The following is a 24,441-nucleotide window of genomic DNA, read 5'->3' as shown; positions in this document are numbered from 1 at the left end:
CAGATTCAGTTTACATCCACAAATGAATAAGCGCATGGATTCAGGGAGCAGTGCAAAGTGCCCGTGCAAAATCAGTTTTTGTGAGCTGATCGCCGTCAAAAAAGTTCAGGAGATATTCCTTAGTGATGGCTGATTTCAACAGTTTCAATATGATAGCATTTTGGAAAAAAAAAGTGTCATGAATTTATTGCATTTTTGGGGAAAAATAATCCGTTTTTATAATAGATCTTTGAAAATCCAAATCTGGATTTGAATTTTTTATGTTATTATAACCTAAAGATGCTATGTGAAAGTTTGAAACAGAAAATAGTGGTTTTCATCTTGCCACTTTCTTGGTAAAGAAAACACATTTTTACTCAAATTAATCAAAATGGATTTATCACGTTCTAGAACCAAACTATAATATTCAGAAGTAAACAGTGTAGCTGACAGAATCATGTCAGAATGTTTATTTTTAAACCACATCCTTCTTGGGGCTTCTTTGAACGATACAACCCTCTAATGTCAGAATGTTTATTTTTAAACCACAACCTTTTAAAAATGATATATTTAACGATATCTTTAGCATTTCTCATCCAAACAACGTCAAACTTGGCACTGCACTTACTCGTGCCCGTAGCGAGACACCTGTCAAGTTTGAAATCCATCGGACTAACGGTTCGAGAGATATGCGGTTAACAGACACACACACAGACAGACAGACAGACAGACAGACAGACGTTCCTGTAATTTATAGATAGATATTCATTATAGCCTAATAAATGAGATTTCAATGAGATCTTTTTCTTTTTGGACCAGTGAACTAGGAAGTGACTTGGAGGTTTTCATTTCAGAAACCTGGTCACTTTTTTATTAGCTGAAAGTTAAACTAGCCTACAGTGCGAGTAAAAGGAGGACGAACTTTTTAGGAGTTATTATTCGAGTTAACCACAAGATGGAAGCATTCTCCTTCTGTTAGCCTGCGGACGAGCATTTCATGGTCAAACGCCTGAAACTATCCGGATAGATTGATAGACAGATGGACAGACAGAACGATAGACAGGTTGCACGACAGACAGACAGATAGACAGATTTTTACATTGTCATTTATTTGAAAAAGGCAAAATGATACACCCATATGATGTGATACAGGCATCACACATGAAACTAATGTTTGAAAATACAGCAAAACATTACATAAAGAATGTGTCATGTTACCAACTCAGTGTAAACAGCATATCTCCTAACATTCTCTGTTCACACTCAGAAAATTACAGTGTCTGTTCAGCATCAAAGCATAAGGCTGCATCATCATCATCATCATCATCATCATCATCATCACACCACCAGTGCCCAAGCCAAGGAGTTTCTCTTTTCTCTGACTCAATGCTCAAGGAATCTCTCAGTGGATGTTGCTCCACTTCCTCAAAGCCCATGCTTTCCTCGTTCCTACGCTGCTGCTCTCAGGTGCGGTGGGTCAAATGTGTGTCTCAGTCTATAGAGAGCAAATCTGTCCGTGGCAGTGTTCATATAGATCCGGACCGGAGCAGGACAGCGAGCAGGGGCGATTCCCACTCACCTACCGTATGTCCTGAGTTAGGCTGTATCCTGTCAACAAAGAGGGAGGTTTGAAGAACTGAACCAGAGATGAGGGTTAGGAGCTGACTGACATAAACTGACACTTACCAGAGGAGTTTATACAAGTAAAAGGAAATCCATTTTGGTCAAAATTATGCAGATCATCTCTTTCATTACTGGAAATCTGCTCAACACGATTAAAAGTGCCCTGAAAAACTAGACAAAGACACAGAAAGTACAGAATTAGCTAAATACAAACATCTTTTTAAAATTAAATCACCTCAATATTTAAAGGATTTATGAAGCATCCTAAAAACTCACATGCTGTTTACAAAGGGGTCTAATCATCTTTCCAGCCAAGTCAACATGCACATGGGTCCGATTAAATTATCTAATTTAGCGGTTTTTGAGCTATCGTTGAACACTGATTTAACAGAGCCAGATTTTAATCATTGCCACTTGTTATTATAAACTAACCACGTAGACAATAGGAAACAAGTAAATCCAACTATAAATCTTAAACAGCAACAATGAACCTCTTCATGAAATGCTCTGTGTTCCCGTAAATGAAGGCCTTCCTGAAACAGGCCGTAAAATCAGTTGAAACGAGGTTTTTGTCCCAGACTTACTTTGCTGACTAACGCTGCTGCGTTTTGTAAAGTTAATGCATATTCCAGCATTGGTGCCAACCAGGGTGGGAATTATACCGCGGCCACGCGGCCATGGCCGCCGTTGCCCTACACTTTGGCCTTCATGCCCCGTGAAAAAAAAATCATCGTACGGCCACAGTGGCCTGTGTGCCCTGGTCCTGTCCAAGTTCCATGTATAAAGCGCCAGTGCGGCATAGTGGGCTTGCTTTGAATTACAGCGAGCGGGGATCTGATTGTTTCACACGGACCGTTGTTCAGTGTTCAGGAAGCACACTATAGCGCGTGATCCATAGACGGCAGAGAATGTCTAAAGTTTGGGATCGCTTCCTTTCAGCGTCGCTGAAACAAGGTAACGATTCTGTCCCTCGCATTTTTTTTTAACCCAGCGCCAATATTTCCGCCCGTGCCGAAACCTACACATTGATGTTCGCTGATTTTAATCCCATACTGTATTTGTAGCGATGTCGTGATGCGGGTTGACTGGATATGATGTTTAGCTTTGATGTTTTTAAGTAGTAAACGAACGTATTCACGTTCAATTGCAAGAGAGTATAGCCTAAAAAAAGAACCCCTTCACACACACACACACACGCGCGCGCGCACACACGCACCCTCGTCTCTCTCACGCGCCAGTCAGACCAATTGCGGCAATGCATCACATAGCCTATGCTTAAACTTTTATGTCACGCAACAGTAATTTCAGCATGCATTCACTGTATACACCGGGACGTGATGGAGGAACAAATATTGTATTGCAGTCTTTGAGAGACCTTGTTTGTAAAAAAACAACAAAAAATGAAACTCCCCAGCCTGCTTATCCAAATCCACTCGTACTTTTGGGGAAGACATAATCGGCTACCAAAGTAATTGAGCATAGAACATTTTCAATTAACAAAAAAATATAATACTACAAAACGTGCTAATATACTTCAACTAGCCTAAGTGAAAAACAAAATGCTGTTCTTTTTCTGTTTAACAAAATGCATATTTGCAATAAAACATTCCCCTTTTCAAAGCTACACTTTTTTTTTATTTATATATATATATATATATAAATTGTATACATTGTGAACCTGTTTGGCTTGATATTTTATATTCATTTCATTTATTTTTGTTCTCCGGTGGGTAATTTGAAGAAGGTGCAATCCTTTTTTTGTAATGTTGTATTAAGAAGTCAAAACTAAGGCCAAATGGCCTTTACTATTTAAGTTTGTATTCATAGTTTTAGATGTTATACATGTTTTACAGTATAAAGTTGACTTAACTGTATTGTTATATAATTGTTGGCACTGGCACTAAATGGGTAAAAATTACAATAAATAGGCTTAGTTTTGGAACCAAATGTTGGAGTTGGAATAAATAGCCTACCTCTGTTTTTGTTTATTTTTTTATTTTTTTTATTTTGAGAAATAAAAGCTAAATGCTTGATCATTTTACAGCCACATCATTTTCGTTATGCATTATTTGTTTTGGTTGTTTAAAAACACACACTTTTTTTTTTTATCCGATTATTTTATACCTTCTGGATGAAATGGTTCTCTCTCTCACACTCACATTCTCACATGATATATGAATGAATATTTTGAATGCTTTTATTGGCATTTATGTTGTTTCTATTGTTGTGTGAGGGTGTATACCTTCTGAATGTAATGGCGCTCTCTCTCTCTCTCTCTCATTAAAAAATGTTTTTTTTTAATTAAAAAAGTCATAATCCATGTCTAATTCCAAATTAGGATGTTATGGTATCAATCTGAATGGGAAAACCATCGAATTGTAGTCAATGGCCTTTGTGCCCTGTCATATGGCCTTGGTGCCCCTAAAAAAAAAGAAAAGGTGGAGGCCAAATGGCCTTGCCCCTAAAATTACATAATTCCCACCCTGGTGCCAACAAGTTGTCAGTTTGCGGAAATATCGAGACTATAAAAACCAGCAGAGTGAAGAATGCCTTTCACCAAATTTTAGCATTAATGAAGGTAATACAGAATAACTTTCTTACCGTGCTGATTTATTGGTACTTCATTAAACATCTGGTTGAGTTTTTGATGTGGGTTTAGGAAGGAGCTGTGTTTCTCAGAGACCAACTGGAGCTCATTGGTACCAGTGACCAGGTTGATTCCACAAACCAGTGGAGAAAGTCTGAAAGAACACAGCAGTTGCTTTTAAATTCATGCATGCTTAACGTCTACTAAAATGTATTTAATGACCTTCAAATGATTAAATTTCAAGTCCCATGATTCATTGTTGCATGAATTTAATCATTATTCTTTATAGATCAAATATAGTGCATCAAGAATAAAAAATGCATTAAGATTGTATGTATTTATTTTATTGTTATCAATTTTACATTCATTCATTCATTCATTCATTCTAGTGCATGTCAAATTCTGCCAAGAACTGCTTTAAAAAAAAAAAAAAAAGATTGTCATGATGCATAAAAACAAATAGTTCACATGCAGTACTAACTAAGAGGAATGAGCACGTCTAATACATGAATCCAGCTAGAGTTCAGTAACCGATGAAAGAATGTTTCTATTTCGAACTCATTCCTCTTGAGAGCCATAGGCTTTATCTCAGAGGGACTCACAGCTAGCCTGTAAAGAAGCATCATTTAAATTATGTGGTCCCTTGCAGAGAGGCCAGAGGGAGTTCGGCCCAAGCATCTTTTGGAAGATCTTCAGTGTTATTCATCAACAAGATTCTTTTGTCAATATAACTCACATCAGCATAAATAGAGCTACACCCCAGCGTCAACTAACCAGTCATAAACAGATGAGCTGAGTTTGGAGAACACCTAACAAGAGACCAGAGACCATTCCTCTATACAGAATCCCCAGCTCCATGTTGGTGCTTCTCTTCAGTTCACCCCACTCAGTTTCTATAGGGTTCAGGTCAGGGAACTGAATGTTTGTTTTGGAACGTTGCCCTGATGGAAGACCACGGCCCATTATAAAATTTCTAGCAGAGGCCGTACGGTTTTAATTTTTTATCTGTTGATATTTGCTAGAATCCATGATACCAAGTGTCTGAACAAGAGGTCCAGGACCTCCAGAAAAAAACAGGCCCATAACATTAAAGATCCAGCAGTATATTTAACCGTGGGCATGGGGTACTTTTTATCCCTGTTTGCACCAAACACATCTGGTGGGTTTGCTGCCAAAAAGCTCTTTTTTTTTTTTTTTATCTGACCATTGAATTAGAATCCGGTCCCTTTTGAAGTTCCAGCCATGTCTGACAACTGAATATGCTGGAATTTATTTTTGGATGAGTGAGGATTTTTCTTGAAACCCTCCCAAACAACGTGGTGATGTAGGGGTTGTTTGTATATTTTTTTAGGCTTTCTGACCCCCAAGACTCAAGTAATCTCACTCAAACTCTCCTCCTCACCGTACATTAAGACAATATAGACACACGTCCTCTTCCAGGCAGATTCGTAACGTCTTTAGTTGATTGGAACTTCTTAATTTTTGCCCTGATGGTGGAAATGGGAATTTTCAATGCTTTACTGTAGCTATTTTCTTTCAGCCACTTTCTATTTTGTGAAGCTCAACAATCTTTTGATGCACATCAGAACTATATTCTTTGGTTTTACTCATTGTGATGGATGATTAAGGGAATTTGGCCTTTGTGTTTCCTCATATTTAAACTCCTGTGAAAAAAGAAGTCTAGTTAGACAATTTCATGTTCCTAGTCACCCTGGTGAGCTAAACAAAAGTAAATATTAAATGGGAATATACCTCTTAGTTATTTTACTAAAAAAAAAAAATTAAAAAAAATTCTAGGGGTGCCAATAATTGTGGCCAACATGTTTTTGGAGAAAAACATTTATTTCATAATGTGATTTTCCCCCCATTTTCAATTTTACTTCAATGAAAGGTTAGATTTTTGTGCATTTTTTAAATAAAAGATCAAAAGGATAAACAATTCAGATTTATTTTTTACATTTTACAGCCATCTTTGATCATATTTACCAGGGGTGCCAATAATTCTGACCACAACTGTATAATATATATATATTTTTTGTAATCTTGTAATCTTTATTTTGTTATAAAAAAAATATTTTAGGTTATTACATTTTTTTTTTTCAATTTTATTAATTAAATAATATTTATTATTATTTACTGTTCTAATTTATTTAATGTTTTTGACAATGTTTTGTGTATAGGTCCACAAGTCTAAGAAAAGAAAAAATTCAGGGAAAATAAATTTCAATTCAATTTGATTGTTTTAATACACAAATATTTGGGCTGGATGTTCCTGAATATACATTTTACTGGTTTGAAATGTAACTTCAATTTACCCACCATATTAGAAACAAAATTGTATCTAACTTAAACCTAAACTTGGATTTTAAAAACTTGTCAGCTCAAAGGGTTTAGTCAAATGAACACAGAATATGAGACGTCCATCCATCCATCCATCCATCCATCCATCCATCCATCCATCCATCCATCCATCCATCCATCCATCCATCCATCCATCCATCCATCCATCCATCATGGTTTGTGGTGCTGTGTCCTATCAAAGAGTATAAGAGGAAGATAAGTGCTCTGTGTGTGTTTGGAGGGGGAGGGCGTTGCGCTGCAGCGCTGCTCATGTGTGTGGAGCAGAGGGCCGAGTCCCAATAGAGCGGCTGTCAGCACAAAACTCAGAAAACAGTTCCACTCTATATATTTTACAGCGAGCCTCTCTACATGCATTAATCACAGCCAGCTGCCCGTACGCACCCTTAGGCTGGAATGAGAGGAATCTTTCATGCAGCGTTTAAAAATCCCAATTTACCAATCACATTGATCCTCCTCTTAGTTGACAGTGCGTTACATTCAGCAAGCACACTGAAGTGAAAGACCTGTTTAAAGACTTTTAGGTAACGTATCCTGTCATGTTTGAGGATGTCATTCAATAAGTTAATGAAATGACTCAACTTTACAGGGAAGGAACTTTCATCTTGGAAAAGATTTTATGGATCCAACAGTCCTCCTCTTTTAAACATACAGGTGGAAGAAAAGTTATTACTATTATCAAACATTGCTCTGACAACTAAAGGAGCTCTAAAAGCACCAAGACTAGATTTATTTGATTAGAAATAAAGTAAAAACATTAATATTTTTAAATATTGTGTTTAAATCATCATTTATTCCTATTATATATACCAGTTTACTGCTTAAGAAACATTTCTTATCTTTATCAATGTTGAAAACAGTTGTGCTGCTTAATATTTTCAAATTTAGGATTTTTTTTAGAAATTGAAGGTTCAAGAGAACAGCATTTATTTGGAATATAAATCTTTTGTAACAATGTAATTACTGCTACTTTTGATCAATTTAATGCATCTTTGATTAATAAAAGTATCTTTCTTAAAATAAAATAAAATAAAAATCTTACTGACCCTAAACTTTTCGATGGTATTATACTGTATAAAGGAAAAGTATGTCTTTTAGAAGCTGTGAAAGTTTTTCCACAATTTGAATCACTTTTTTAGCTACTTTTTTAGTAAATGGTGGTGTGAAGTGATGTATATCATTTTTAAAAAGTACAAAAAATCCTTTAATATGAGGTCATAAAATAGCATGCACATAAATTATAAAATCATGTGGAAAATGCTCAAATAGTTTTAGATGAAGTAAAGCTGGTCAATCTGCAGAACATGTCATCTTCAGAGTATTTCAACTACCCATATATTTTAATGCAAACATAAATCAAACTGAATCATCGGTTTGGCAGGAAGATCTAATGGCTAATAACTGATGAAATATCCAGAGGAACTCTAAATGATAGAATCTTTTCTGATACATGTTTTAAAAGCAAGTCCATCAACATACACCCACATTCACACAAAAATCAACCACAAGTCACTCAAAATCTCACATTTCATAACAGGGTTTTGAAATAACAATACTCAGTACTCAGTAAGCAACGTCTCCTAAATGCTTATTTTTTTGCCAAACGAAACACATTTTGCAATGGGATCAGATTCTGATGACGGGAGTTAGAAAAGATGATTTAGTTATAAAATGTTTAATATCATGTAAAATGAGCTTTCTGTTTTGGGATCACAAACCCAAGCCTTCAATGTTTCTGTCACATAGTCAATGGTAGGTTAGCTAGCAACAAATAGTGTGCAGGAAGTATAGGCTCTGCTGATGTTTTATTTGATAAAACACATTTCCTGTTTACAGACACAGAGTTTGTTGCACAGTGTTTTTGTCACATCACCTCAAGAGTGATTGTTGTTTACATAAAGCAAGTCATGGCATGTGTTCCCTTTCCGGACACGTCTGGATAAGCAAACGTTCAGAAACAAACACTGCCTGTTTGTGGTGAGCGACAACATAACAATATCCTTCTTTAACGACAACATTAAAGAAAAATGAAGTGACAAGAATAATTATTAAAGCATTTTCTAAGAACCAAAATTTACACAAGACACAATAGTGACCACAACAGTGACCAAAATTGCAAAAGAAATCCCTATGATCTCTGAATTGTCCATATGGCTTAAGATCTTAATGCAAGACATCCATATTAGATCAAATCCCTTCACAATCGGCACATATTTGCATGACAGCGCAACAGTAATATTGAGAGAACAGGTCATGGGTTAACTGTGTTGTAAAAAAGACCATAATGCATAATGCGAAAGCATAATGATCATATTTTTCTACTGAGGAAACGCATTGCCACACATCATAATGTCTTCGTTCTCAGGGCAGGGATGATTTGCTCCCATCTCATCGGCTGTGCTTTTTTAATGTTTCACATCATAAGCACATGTTGCTAACTGCTGTGGTTGACGCACATATATGCACTGCAGATGGAGTCCTCCAGTCAGTGACAAATAGCCAATTAGACTCAAGTAAAACTGTTCCCATATGTATCAGAGAAGCAAACTGGATTCCATGCTTTATGTTTGCTAAAATTTATATTATGCTATGTTTTGAGGCAGTGGCGTTACTAGGATGCCATCCTGGGGTGGCCGACTAATGTTTGCCACCGAAATGTCCACTATCATCACAATGCAAAATAGTGCACTCAAAAACATGGGCATCACTTTGTTCACAAAAGAATCAAGATCCTCACCTCGTCTGACTGAGCTTGTTATTGTGCAGATGGTTGTGAAGGCTGATGCTGCTGTGCTCCATTCTGGGCTGCTCCAGAGTTACACTGGAGGTTCCAGATAAGACTCCGCTACATGATTCATCCTCCTCTGAGTATGCTGTAAACCAACAGGAATGAAAAAAAAAAAGAAGAAAAATCACAAACGAGATCGCTTTACAGGTACTTCACAGTTGCTTCTTCAAGACAGCAATGCAATTAAGAGCAAAAGGAGACACTGATTAAGTCTTTTACAATCGGATTTCAATATGAACTCAAACAACACTGAGAAGAAATATTTCTTGAGCAACAAATCAGACTAAAAATTCAGCTTTGCCATCACAGGAATAAATTATATTTGAAAATATATTAAAATAGAAAACAGTTATTTTAAATTGTAATAATATTTCACAATATTACTGTTTTTACTGTACTTTTGATCAAATAAATGCAGCCTTGGTGAGGACAAGTGACTTTTTTTTTTAAAGACGGGCTTAATGGACAATGTTAATGAACAAGAGGATTGTGCTGAACGGATTTCAAGCACGGTCTTTGCACGCACGGATTTTACAGGACGTTTCAGAGTGGTACGTTTTTTTTTTCTTTTTTTTTCTTATAGATATGATGTTATCCACAATTTATTCATATTTGTCGGAAAACTATGGTAATACAAACAGTAATCAATCACAAAATCATGGATAATTTTCCTAAGGGCTGGTGAAGTCTTACAAAAGCAAGAGCTTACAAAAGCTAAAGTAAACACTACATCAATACATCATTTACATCATAGCTTAGCAACTACATAAAACTACAAAAAAAAAAAAAAAAAAAAAATGGAACTGTTAATAGAAAACACAACTACAAATAATAAGACATACTTACAAGTTGTGATCCATAAACAACAGATTGTCCCGACAAAATGGGAATGGCTATGTCTTTCAGGAAAAGCTTTTGTGCATATAGCCTGCCTTGTACTCTCTTCTGAAAGCTGTTCTCCGTAAAATGTACAGCGCACAGACAAATGTTGAGGTAATATTGTTCAGGAACAGTGTTAAAAATACATTTTAACCATTAAGTTTGTCAGCCTTAAGACAAACTTTTACTGGGGTGTAAAAAACAGCAACGACACTCTCCATCTTCTCTAGTGCCGGTTAACTTTTTTTGCATATTCCGTTATGATTTCATAAGATCCAGAAAAAGTGCACTGTAGTCCAAACGAGTCGTTCGTTGTAGTTCTTGAAAAGTGTATTCTGTTAAATAAAATATCTCCCTTTGGAGCGGACTTTGTAACCTTGCAGATCTTTTTTATGCTCAAACAGCAACATTACACACTAGGTAAAGTTATATCACATAATGTGTTGTAAGACTGGGTAAAATCTTGCTGATTTAGTGGCAAAAATGTTGAAGAAACCTAAAATTAGAATTTTTAATTACATTCATGTGGTTTAAAATTTGAAGAACCGAAGAGGAACTGAAAGTCACAACATTAACGTTTAAATTAATTTATTCTTCCTGATTGATCAAGGTCAGAAATCATGTAATAATGTAGTCAGTTTGGCTTGTTGATGTTAAACATCTTTCACAGTCATTCTTCATTCGAAACAGTTGCTTCTTTCTTATTAGGCAGAATTAGACGACTGAAAAATCTGTTGCTTCTGTCTGCCCGTCACATCTTTTATAAAAGTCGTCTAAGGCATTTAGTGTGCATTGCCCTCATGCATTTTCACTTCAGGTGTTGACTAAAAGAGCCCTGCACTGTCTGACAGCTTCTTGACTCAGTCTCAAGCATCTGAAGGAAAAACAGCTGGAATGGAAAAGATCCTGGAGTGTGAGAGACATGCGTGTGGTGGCCGTTTGCCCATGGTGTGAGCCCAGTGACTGCGCAAACACTGGCCTTTTGAGCTTGTCGGAACAGCTGATGTCAGAAATAGTACGTAGTGTAAATGATGGGTATAGGGAAATGAGGAAGGGAGTGGACGCTGCTCTGAGCACATACTCCACTCGACACATCTATAATGCTAAATGGCATGCACATATAAACTTATTTTCTGTGCACTGGTTAAAATTGGATAGCAGCTGGAATTACACAGACTGCTTGTGTGCAGGGTTACACAATGTCATCTTTTACTCTCATTATTGGGTTCTTTTACACTAGCTTTCAAAAGTGTGAGGTCAGTACGATTTCTTTTAAAGAACTGAATACTTGTATTCAGCAAGGATGCATCAAATTGATTAAAAGACAGTAAAAATATTTATTTATAATGTTACAAAAGATAATAAATTCTATTAATCAAAGACTCCTGAAAAAATGTAGCACAGTTTCTACAAAAATATTAAGCAGCAAAATTCATTGATAATAAAAAAAATCATACTGTACCCAAACTTTTGAATGGTAGTATATCTTACTGTATATCTTACTGTGGCTGTACACACTGTGCTTACCATGAGCTCTCCGACTGACCTGAGAAACGTTTTCCGTGCAAATATTTCAGCAGTTATTATGTCCCGTATTTCTATTGACTAAACCAGCGTTTCCAATCATTCGTGAAGTAATGATTCTTGTGGGTTGATTCTTTCTTTTTGGGCGAATTGGCCAAACGTGTTTGCAAAAACCAGGGTTCCCACACCTTGGTTAACTTCAAATTCAAGGACCTTTCAAGAACTTTCCAGGTCCAATATCCTCAAATTCAAGGACTTAATGTGGGGACACATTTCAAGTGAGAGCAAGGTTACATCGTATTAGCTTGTAAGATACATTGTTACAGTTTTTTTTTTTGTCTCAAACACAACTATGCAAAAAAACTTTTTTTGGCCATATGACAGAGATCAGATATTCTATTTGTCGTATTTCTGATTTGCATAAAACTGAAGAATATTTGGTACATCCTATACTGTATTCTAAAATGATCTGATATTAACTTTTGCATGAAACGTTGAGGTACCATCGTTGGAGTTTGGTGCGAAAGCACTTAACGGGAAACACTTAACGTAACGCGAAAATGCGCGTAACTAACGTAAATCAAGCAAGCTAGTATGCATAGGCCACGAAGTGTTGGCGAAATAACACATTAGTGGACTTGAGGGAATAATATGGAATTTTTTCCAGAAAAATTCAAGCACTTTCAAGGACCTGTATCTATGTATGTTTATTTTCAAAAACTTTCCAGGGCCTTGAATTTTTTTTTTTAGATTCACAAACTTTCAAGGATTTCAAGGACCCGTGGGAACCCTGAAAAACGTTCTTTTCTTTTCTGCACTGAATCATCTGAAGCCATTTCTCAGTCAGTTAAAAAAACAGACACTATCGGGAGAACAAACAGAGCTGTTTATCAATTGTTTTCATATGTAAACACGCACTAAATGGTGTCTTTGACAATTTCGTTGCTTTTATCAGTTTTCAGGTTTAAAAAGACTTAAAATGCATCTAGAGATACAGTAGATGTTGCTGTCACATTCCGTCAGATGAATCCTATAGTCGTATAAATAATAATGACTGGTATTATGTTTAGTTTTATACTATTATACTATATTTAGTTTTAAAATATTAGAATTTTGTATTTTGACTTTTTTACGCATTCAGATTTTTATTTTAAACATCTTTTATTTATTTTTAAGACCTTAAATTCTTAATTTTACGCATTAAGAATTTTTATTTTATTTTATTTATTTTTTAGTTGTGAAATTTGCTGTACATTGATACAATTATAGCTTCAAATATTCTTTCATGCAGAAAAGACCAGCCAAAGACCAGAATAAATTTCCAGAAGCTGGAGTCTTTCTGTGGAAGCTGGTTAGTTAGGATGCCAAGAAGATGCCAGGACCAGCATTTAAAACACAACATGCTGGTCATTTCTATCAGGCACACTTTGCTTTCTTCAGTTATACAGCACAAGCTGGAAAATGTCTCTCAGGCCTTCCATAGCAAAAAGCCCAATGCAGCATTGCCCACAAGCACACCTACCAGTAAAGCCTTCCTGATGAATCTTAGGGAGGGAGGTGGGACACCTGTAGTTTGGGCTGTGTACTGAAGGAGTAGAGCCATGGAGATGCTGCAAGCCAAGGCTCACATCCATAACTTCCTGCTCCACCTTATTGCCTAGCTGGACCTGTCAATATTAGAAAACATATCTTATAAAATAGAAAGCACTGATGTCCCAATCTGAAACACAATCACCAGATGTCAAAATCAGGTCATGACCAGTATGGAGCCTTTAGACTAGGATCTGTCCTGTGACATGGATTTGGCTCAAGCAAAGTCAAAAAGCGTGAAAACTAATTTAAAAATCAAAGAAATTAAATAAATAAAAAATGAAAGCATTTTTCTGTTCCAACGTATCGCATTTCCCGCATTTTGCCTTTGTAGAGCAGTACCGCTCATAACGTTTTTGCAAGGATCTATAGCTTGACTGTGAGAGTGGCAAAGTCTTATTGAGGCTGAGAAAACTTTCTGTTGTTGATTCATTTGAGCATTCAGTGGAGCTGGTGAGCATGTTTGCTATTTGCATGTCACATCTGGCGTCTTGAGGAATAGAACTGCACTGCTTATTAACTGTATTACGGGAACACATGTGTTCTTGTTTAGAATGCCAAAACCATGGGAATACACAAAGATCTCCTTCATTCTCTTTTGTTTGGAAAGCAGGAACAGCCCATAAAACAATAGGCATTTTCATCAAAGGTCTCTGAGATGACAATTACAGATGAAGTTAATGCAATAAACAATGTGACATAATTTATCAGGTAATTAAGTTCATCTAACTAGATGTGTGTGTGCAATTTTTTTTTTAGGTTATTAAGTTATGGAGTGAGGGTGAGATTGTTACAAGAGTCTCCCGATACAAAAACAAACACTTGAAACCGTTACCTTGTCCTGTGCGTGCAGGGATTTAGTGGAGTGGACCTTGATGTGTTTGCGCAACGAGCTGGGGTCGGTGTAACGTTTGGTGCATCCTGGGAGCTGACATGCATAGGGTTTCTATGAAGAGCGTTGCATAAAATAATAAAGCAAGAGGCACAGAAGAATAGATAAGGATAAATTAGTCATTCATATGCTTAATTCAATGAGTTATGAACAATATAAAATATAAAATAACAAGAAATATTTGCAAATTATAAAATACTTCATTTATAAATATCATTATATTTTCTAGAGTGGTCAAATCCCATGACATTTTACAACCTGAACTAACCTTGGCTTGTCATATGGGTATGCAGGGGTCCTCTCTATGATATAATTTCCAGTTTTACGTTGTTGTTTTTTTTTTCCTGCATGTTGTACCACATGACTTTAATTTGATGAAAAAAGGTTTTCACATATTAATAATACAACAAAATAATAACAAATAAAACAAAACAGCTTCACTGCTTTAAAATAATAATAATATTAATAATAAAGTACTGTTCAAAAATGTTTTTGACCAGTAAGATTTTTTTTCTAAAAGAAATTAATACATTTATTCAGGAAGGATGTATTAAACTGATCAAAAGTGAGAGTAAAACATTTATAATTGTACAAACCATTTAAATTTGAAATAAATGCTGTTCTTATAAGCAATGACTCTGTAGACAGTGTTTGCGCATTAAGGCACCTCACGATTTCGGCAGCGTAACAGTTTAATGATAATCAGCAAAATAGAGAGAGCTTTGGTGAGAACTAAACAAATATTTAATTACTAAAGTAGTCATTTCTTTGGTCAAACCTTCTTTGGTCAAACATTTACACACAAACTGACCAGCATCCGCAAAGTTCAGACGCCATCTTTCTTTTTGTAGCTCAACAGTCACCGAATGGAACGTATAGGATTGTGGGATATCAAAGGCAGCAAAGGATACATCTATTCTGCCTTCAAAAATCAGTCAGATGAAGGTATCTCAGGAGACAGGAAGTGAAATTAACTTTGGATTTGAACGTGCCTTGATGCCTTCCTACCTTGGAATGTATTTAAGCTTTCGGATGCAGCCATGGTTTTCTTTGTCACTGTTTTGCCTGTGTTCGAGTTCATCATTAGTTGTCATGGTTTCTGATTAGTTCACACCTCTCCCCTGTTCCATTAATTATCAAGCCTTGTGTATTTAACCCTCTGTTTCTTCAGTTCATGATTGTGCGTCGTCAGTACTATGTTTCCATCCAAAGTTGCGAATTCAATTTATGCGCAAAATGGGAATAACGCATTGTTTGCGAGTCGGAGAGAAAAAAAAAATCATCACTTCCTGATAAACTGCCTTTAAATATCACTAGGAAGCATAGGAGAAGCTACTGTATATAATAATTTTCACATATAATAGAGCGCGCAGACGAAACGCAATAAACGCATTTCGAAGGAAGATGCCTGCTGTTTGGGAATACAGTCATGTAAGATCGTTCTGGAAGGTAATTATTACTGATGACAGACTTTGCTCAAGCATTTCAGAACAATCAAAACAGCATTTCAGATGCTGCGCAAAAAGATCAGTCCGCTAGTTAGTCCAGTTATGCGGTCCCATCGCAATTCGCAAAGTCACATGATTTTTTTGATGCGCATGGAGGAATTTATTCAATAAATGTGTTTCCATCATTGTTTATGCGCATGTTTTCTTATCGGATAAAGAATGTATCCAACTCAAATGAGCACATACGTTTTTTTATACACATTTTTCTAATTTATGCGCATCTTGGCGTTTCCATCCAGCAGTTTTTTATGCGATATTCCAAAATGCGCATAAAAAAGGTGGATGGAAAAATAGCTAGTGTTAAGTTGAGTTCTATGGTTCTTGTGTAGTGTAATTGCTTTTCATATTTGAGTCTGTTATTGTTCATTCTGTGTCACACATCATCCTTGGGATTTTAACTACAAGCACATGACACCTTGATAATAATAAGAAATGTTTCTTGAATATCAAATCATCATATTAGAATGATTTCTGAAGGATCATGTGACACTGAAGACTGTAGTAATGATGCTGAAAATTCAGCTTTATCATCACAGGAATAAATTACATTTTTAATTTATTCAAATAGAAAACAGTTATTTAAAATTGTAATAATATTTAACAATTTTACTGTATTTTTCATAAAATAAATCCAGCCTTGGTGAGTATGAGACTTTTTTTTTTAAATCTACAAACTTTTGAACCGTAGTCTATATGCCAAACTAGTTAAGGTTTTCTTTTGAATAATTACATTTTTAATTTTTAATTTAATTTTCTTCATTATATTAACAGTTGAAAACACTTTTTGTTGTTTTTGACTTTATGAAGCAAAATTAATTTTAATCCCAAAATTAAAAATACACTATGTTATGAAAATTAATAAATACTTTCATGACTTTTCTAAAGAAAAAAAAACGTTCTTCACATGACAACATCAAACAAACCCTCCAAAGGCTGATACACATGTGCAGAGTGATACGCACACAAAAACATTCAGTAAATATTATGAAATCTCCGCAGCTGTCCACTTCAAATATTAACCACACACGTCACCTTGAGCTACACAAATTCTGAAAACAGCACAGACTAATCAATAATGTTGTCTCTCTAGCAATGCACTTCTTACATCATATGTTTCAGCTGCACATTTAGAGGGTGAGAAGGAAAAATAAATGCTTTATTGGATAACTTTCCCAAGGTTTGCATTAATAATACATAGTGACATAATGATAACAGTGATAACAATTCCCTTCACAGATGTGCTCCACTCATCTAAGTGACGAATTATGATTTTTGCACGGTTAGCATGTCTACAATTAGAAGTGCTATAGCTGTCATCAAAACCTTACTGACAGCAGCGAATGAAACCAAACCACCCTGTTTTGAATAAATCAGCTCTGTTGACTTATATGTACTTAGGAAACAGATATCACTTGCAAGCTGGTTGTTACACAGCTTTACAGGCTGGCATGAGAGCTGCGGAAAGAGATGTGCAGCCAGAGCTAGTAGTCACTGAAGTGGCTTAAGTTTTTTCTTAAGTCATTAAAGTAAAAGGAGACCTCTCCACTGTTCCAGACTATAATTCCTTACTCTGAATTGAGTGTAAATAAAACCCTGTTATTTTAGGGGACTACCATGTCTGGAAAAAGTGACAAGTAAGCTTTCCTCACTTGTTTGTTTTCGTTATTGGTGTATACCTTTTCAGACTGGGTAACACACATGAAAGAGTGTATATTCATGATGAAACATAACTACTTAGTTTGTTGATTTAATTAGTGACCTAAAAAACCTGTTATAGTAATAGTGACCTTTTTTTCTTTTTTTTTGGGGGGGGGGGGGTATTAACATGCCTAAGACTTTTGCACAGTACTGTATAAAAAAATTAAAAAAAATAAAAATTATATATATATATATATATATATATATATAGATATAGATATAGATATATATATATAGAGTCAGTTATTTATATCTTTTGCTGTAGTGTGTCAGTAGGAAATATCAGTTTACATTTCCAAACATTCTTTTTGCCATTACTTGTAATAATCCAGTGAGATTTCTGTATGCACAAGGAGTCTGACAGCAGCCAGGATGATCTGATCTCACCATCATCGAGTCCGTCTGTGATTACATGAAGAAACAAGAAAAAACTGAGACAAACTAAATCCAGAAGAACTGCGGGAACGTCTCCAAGATGTTTGAAGAAACCTTCCTGCAAAGCTACATTAGGCTACTGTGAAAAGTACTGGCACTTGTGTTAAAATGCTGTGAAGTGAGAATGCTTTCAAAAATAAAATCACAAATTGAATTTATTTATGATTTAACTTCTATTAACTAATTCAAATCAATATATGGTGTAACAACCCTTTGCGTTTAAAACGGCTTTTGTCCAGGTACACTTGCGCATAGTTTTTCAGGTAGCTTTGCAGGAAGGTTTCTTCAAGCATCTCGGAGACGTTCCCGCAGTTCTTCTGGATTTAGTCTCAGTTTTTTCTGCTTCTTCATGTAATCACAGACAGACTCGATGATGGTGAGATCAGATCATCCTGGCTGTTGTCAGACTCCTTGTGCATACACAAATCTCACTGGATTATTACAATTAATGGCAAAAAGAATGTTTGGAAATGTAAACTGATATTTCCTACTGACACACTACAGCAAAAGATATAAATAACTGACTTAAACCATTTTAACATGTCTAAGACTTTTGCACAGTACTGTATATATGTATGTGTGTATATATATATATATATATATATATATATATACAGTACTGTGCAAAAGTCTTAGGCATGTTAACACCCAGGATACTAACATACCTAGGACTTTTGCACAGTACTGTACATATATATACACATTTATTCAGAATAAGCTCTTAAAGGGATAGTTTGCCCAAAAATGAAAATTCTGTCATAATTTACTCACCCTCAAGTTGTTTCAAACCTGTATGAATTTCTTTTTTCTGCTGAACACAAAAGAAGATATTTTGAGAAATGTCGGTAACCAAACAGTTGATGGACCCCATTGACTTCCATAGTATTTTTTTTTTCCTACAATGGAAGTCAATGGGGTCCATCAACTTTTGGTTACCGACATTTCTCAAAATATCTTCTTTTGTGTTCAGCAGAAAAAAGAAATTCATACAGGTTTGAAACAACTTGAGGGTGAGTAAATGATGACAGAATTTTCATTTTTGGGCGAACTATCCCTTTAATACACACACACACACATATATATAAATACTATTATGAGCTTATTCTGAATAAATGTTACATTAATTCAATATTTTATATTAATTTTTTTCTCTTCCCAGTCTTTTGAACTCCATTGTATAATTGTTTGCAGTGCATTTTTTTGTGTGTGTGTGTGTGTGTGTGTGTTTTTTAACCTGATAGAGCAGTAAGAACGGTAATGCATACCGTGTCCAGGTGTGTGCGCTGGTGTTTGGCGCGATCACTAGAATTGCTGAAGGCCTTGAAACAGCCGGGATGCTGGCATATGTAGGGCTTCTCTCCGGTGTGGCTGCGTAGGTGGATCTTTAGGTTCTCCAGACGGGAAAATGCCTTACTGCAGCCTTCAAACTGTAAGACAGCACCCATACACACAGAAATATGAAGAAAACAAGTCTTCACAAATATCTCCAGGTCCTTCACTGTATGAGAATGTACATATACATGCAAATTATGACTTATAGTCCAGTGGCAGAGAGCACAACATGCTTTGCACTGCAAGCAGGAATTAATATTAATTAGAGGATGATATTAAACAGAAGGCAGATGGTTTTGGTGAAACTATGTCACCTAATGCCATTCCACCTAAAAAAAAAAAACAACGACAACCACATTTCTTGTCTGATACCAAGAAAATTAAAAAAAACGCTTGCATGAAACATTTTCCATGTCTTTTTTTAACACTCAAAATGATACCAGTTTTGAAACAGAAAATGCTTTTGCCACAGTGACAGTTATGTAACAGTAGTCCACCCAAAAATGAAAACCCTGGCATCATTCACTCACCCTCATGTTGTAACAAACCCGTATGACTGACTCTCTTCCATGAAACACAAAAGGGGAACCTCTGAAGAATGTTCAAGCTGCTGCCTTTCATTCAATGAAAGTGAATGGGGGTGTCAAGCTCCAAAATGACACAAAAAAAAAGCATCATAAAAGAAGTCCATGCATGCGACTTCTATTTGTGTGCATATTTTCCAAGTTCTTCTGAAAAGACTGACATTTAAGCAATTATTTACTCAAAAATCATTCACTTTCATTGTATTAGCATTAGCTGTTGAAGTTAGCAATAATTCATTTAGTGTTCCACAGAACATTAGAAAGCAAGAAGAAAGAAAGGCATATGGCTTTCAAAAGACATGTGGGTAACTGCTTTAAGTTGAAAAATTATGTTGGGAAATTACAGATATCAAGCCACATAAAACTGTAATGTTCCTTTAGTTGTAAATTGCAAAAAGTGCCATTTGTGTTGTCAATTCATGCACATTTATGAGGCCTGTTCTGAAGATCCACACACAAGCACATGCCACTCCACAAAGTTTATTAAACAGACATGTTCAAAGTTGGTTCCTGTTAGAACAAGGCTCTGCTAAGATGTTTGAGTTGGAGAGAGGCCAGCGAGGGAGTCAGTAATAAGCCCGGCTGATTCAAGGTGGCAGCCGCAGTCATGCAGACTTTTGGTTGGAGCAATTCTGCAAAATTATAAAACACATTTTGGCGGTCACAGGTGTGATGTCATGATGAGGTTATATGAAAAAAGAATAGGGTTTCACTGAGCATCCTTATATCTATGCATAAAAAACTAAAAAATTTAAATTAAGTTGACGTTTACATTTATTAATTTAGCAGACATATTTATCCAAACTAAATATACTTTTGGTGAATTACACTTACGTTAAAGTAGACAATTTCTGCATTATGTATAATATACTCTTACTTTTAAAATATGTTTGATCTTGATAACATTTTTACAAAATCCATATGAATGTTCATTTTGTATTGATAGCTATGCTGTAAAAAAATATATAAAAAAATAGGCCTATATTAAAAATCACAATGTTACATAGTTTAATAATCCAACTACATTTAAGTGTAAAAATCTGACAATAGTTCCCAAATTCTAGTCCTTCGGCCACCACAGTTTAAAGAGAAAAATAAAACAAATAAAAACAGCAAATAGATTAAAAAAAAATATCCCATGGCTATCTTACGTCACTAAAAAGAAACACATTTCCTATGTGGCTCATTGTGAAGGAAATGAAACACAGCTTCATTAAAGTATTAAATTATTATAGTTTATCCCTGCCTACAATAATATATTTGAGCATGTAATGGATATAACTGCTAACAGTTACTGCATTCTGTGTTATAGTCTGTATTATATATATTATATATATATCTGCAAATCTCTCTGCAAAAATAAGAGACGGAACAGTATTAAATACAATTCTTGTTCTTATAATTCAATATCAGCTAACAGAGCATAATGGCACTTACAAGTCACACTTGTTGAATACCTAAAGAACAATCAGGAAATTAATTAAAAAAATCGTAGTCTAAAAAAACGTCTTCAAAGTTATCCTGGAATAAGTTGACTAAATTGCTCATTGCATAATATCAGACTTCAAGCATCTCTCACGAAGGCAATTTGTACGTGAACTATAAACAACTCTAAAATGTCTAAATCTCTCAGATCTGCAATGCATCCATCTTTGGAGGTTAAGAGAAATTGAGGCCACATGTCAGTCTTTCACAAATGTCTTACTTCAAAGAATTGGCATGGTTTAAAAGAATAATCTCTTGAATTTTTACTGATTGATACAAATTATGTATTAGTAAAACAACACCTGAGTCATAGTCTGGCACAATTTGATATAGATGTGATACTTGTGTAAGTAAGCAACAAGAGGGTAAAAAAGACATCAGAAAATGATGTTTATGCAGCTCACCAAATATCATTTATATATAAATTTCTATTCATTTTATATAAGATTTGTTTATTACCAACAACTGTTTGAATAATAATAGCAGGCTAGATCTAGTTTTGGAAAAATTTTAATTTGTTTGTAGGTGTTGATAAATGCAGATTTTCCATCTTTTATCTTCGATTGGTTACTTTGGTAACGGGGTTAAATGTTTTAGCTCGAAAAATGAAGTCAACGCTACAGTTTAGCCACTTTTCCACCATCAGGCTGAACGATTCTAAGAACGGTAAGGGACAGTTCCAGTTATATTTCCACTTGAGCTCGGCTCGGTACGTTCTCGGCTAACCGTGCTGATAGAATGCATGTAGTAACGTTGCGACTCAGGATTGGTCACTTGTCTTGTCTGGCTGCCAGTTTCTCTGTAGCTGGAAATGCATGCTATTTGAGTGAAGTTAACACAAGATAATAATAAAATTAAAAGAAATATCTGATCATCCTCCATAACATGGTCTCTATTTACATCTCATATAGTCTGTAAACTGTTGCATTACCAAGGTAACTACTGACACATTAGTGTAACATTCCAAAGAGCTCCGTTATCAGCCCCACAGTGGAACATGAAACCATATCCTTACCGGCTGGGCCGGATCAGCACGTAATGAGAACGGCAATGAGAACGGTTTGGCCTGACCGTGGCTTTTGTGTAAAAACGATGAAAATGGAATTAGATTATTTACTTGTTTTCCTAACACGCAGGTCAAGATGATGTCACAAGTTTGTGGAATTTTGGGACATTTTTTGTATGCCCTGTTCTTGCAGTAAAAGGGCAAATATGCATGTATACGGCCTAAAAAATAAAATAAATAAACTCACCGTGCATTTGTTGGGCTTCTCACCAGAATGGACTCTCATGTGAATAAGCAGTTTGTATCGAGCATTGAAGGGCTTGTGCCGACGGACACATCCTGCCCAGAAGCAGGTAAATTCCTCCCCTTTTCGTTGATCTATGTGAACTTTCTCTATGTGTCTCACCAGTTCTTCCTTCTGTCCATAGGTAGCCCTACAATCCATCCATTTACATGGCTGTTCTTCCCTCAGGTGTCCATTCATTCCCTCAACTCTAGGCATCCCACTCAGTGCCAAACCATTCTTGAACTGCTGCTGTGTGGGAAGCTCTTCAAAATTAAGGTGCTGGGTTTGTTCCTTGGCTGTGTCCGAGTCAATGCAGAGATAATGAAGCAGTTCTTCCTTGTGTAGAAGCTTCTTGTTACAAAGATGAAATTCAACAACAGGTTCTTGCTTAGGAGACTTGGAATACAAACATCCTTCTGGAGATTTCTCCTGTGGCGTGCAGCTGTAGAGAAGGTCCTGGGCCTCAGGTGGACCGCAGAAAGTTGAAAAAGATGGAGAAGTCAAACATAGCTCTGACATTGAGCCAGATGAGTGGCTGGAGGAAGGGGAAGAGAAGGACGGAGAGAAGGCACTGAAAGAAGACATGGAAGAGTAGAATAAGGAAGGGGACAATGTGTCGCTAACGTGCGATAGGTTATCTCCAACCGAGAGAGTGCAGGATGAGTCACTGTTAACCCCGCTGAAATACGACACAATGGCACTTTCTGTGGAACAGACCAAATCGTGATCATCTGTTCTTAACGACACAGGTGACTCAGACAAGCTACACATCTTCAGACCTTCCAAGTGAATCGCTTGATTTAAAGAGGTAAGGTACTTTTCATCACTGTTAACCGGGCCACACTGTTCCAGCTGTGCAACCGCTGGGCTGAGACCAGCAGGCCTCATGATGTTCTTCAAGTTACTTTCCCTCTGAATGCAGATCATCAAATGGCCACTGTAGAAATGATTCAGGGGTCCCACAAATGTTTTAAGTAGAGATGCACCTGTGATGATTCCCAAGGTACCTGGAAAAAACATCAGAAAAATGTACGCATTTGGACAGTGAATTCAAACAAGAGATTTCAGATCAAGTGTGTTCGTGGAAGACCTCAAGAGGAACTGGTGCATGTTGAAGCGGAGTTTGGTGGTTCCATCTTCTAAACTGGTACAGAATGCAAAGCGCTGTTCAGCCCTTTCACCAGTCACTATTTACTACAAACGGAAAACAATTATAGGGTAATAATTATAATTAATATAATAATTACAATTATCAGGTGAACGAGAAAAGAACACATCCTCATACTATACTGTTCAAAGGTTGTTGTTTTTTAAAAAGAAATGACTACTTTTATTAAGCAAAGATGCACAAAATTTATCAAAAGTGACCGTAAAAGACATTTATAATTTTACAAGAGATTTCCATTTCAAATAAATCCTGTTCCTCAAAGAACCCTGAAAAAAAGTATCTAAGTATTCACACAAATATTAACCAACACAACATTGATAATAATAAGAAATGTTTCTTGAGCAGCAAATCAGCATATTAGAATGATTTGCGAAGGATCATGTGACACTGAAGACTGGAGTAATGATGCTGAAAATTTAGCCTTCCCATCACAGTGATGATTACATTTTAAAACATATTCAAATAGAAAAGTATTATTAAGTTGGCTTGAGAAAGCCAACTTACTGAAATCCTATTTAAACTTCTTCTGACCCAAAATTTTTCAACTCTAACTCCTCCTAGAGCTTTAACTATACAAACCCCAAACTCGGGTCAGACCTTCATACTGTTCTGACTTAGTGTGACAGATTGGCATGGTTTTATTTCAGTTAGCCTAATAGCTGGTTTGATTTGCATTGAGAGATGATCTTATGGAAAGTACTCCATGCCAATCTCTAGGT

General features: G+C 35.9%; 1 protein-coding gene across 1 annotated transcript in view; it reads right to left on the bottom strand.

The window, feature by feature from the left end:
* Positions 1-1,076: 1,076 nt before the first annotated feature.
* The window catches only part of glis1a (GLIS family zinc finger 1a), a 33,801-nt gene continuing 10,436 nt past the window's right edge, over positions 1,077-24,441 (bottom strand). The window contains exons 3-11 of the mRNA XM_084120134.1: positions 23,645-23,748; positions 22,516-23,561; positions 19,127-19,288; positions 14,164-14,274; positions 13,261-13,405; positions 9,285-9,420; positions 4,204-4,343; positions 1,666-1,773; positions 1,077-1,587 (exon numbers count right to left, since the gene is read on the bottom strand). Coding sequence (XP_083976260.1) covers positions 1,559-1,587; positions 1,666-1,773; positions 4,204-4,343; positions 9,285-9,420; positions 13,261-13,405; positions 14,164-14,274; positions 19,127-19,288; positions 22,516-23,481 — 1,797 coding nt within the window. The 5' untranslated portion in view covers positions 23,482-23,561; positions 23,645-23,748 and the 3' untranslated portion in view covers positions 1,077-1,558. The remainder of the gene's footprint in view (positions 1,588-1,665; positions 1,774-4,203; positions 4,344-9,284; positions 9,421-13,260; positions 13,406-14,163; positions 14,275-19,126; positions 19,289-22,515; positions 23,562-23,644; positions 23,749-24,441) is intronic.

The sequence above is a fragment of the Abramis brama genome, assembly GCF_963993115.1.
Source record: "Abramis brama genome assembly, chromosome: 7".
Taxonomy (NCBI): Eukaryota; Metazoa; Chordata; class Actinopteri; order Cypriniformes; family Leuciscidae; genus Abramis; species Abramis brama.
The sequence above is the reverse complement of the archived record's forward strand: the minus strand, read 5'-3'. Positions and strand labels throughout refer to the sequence as shown.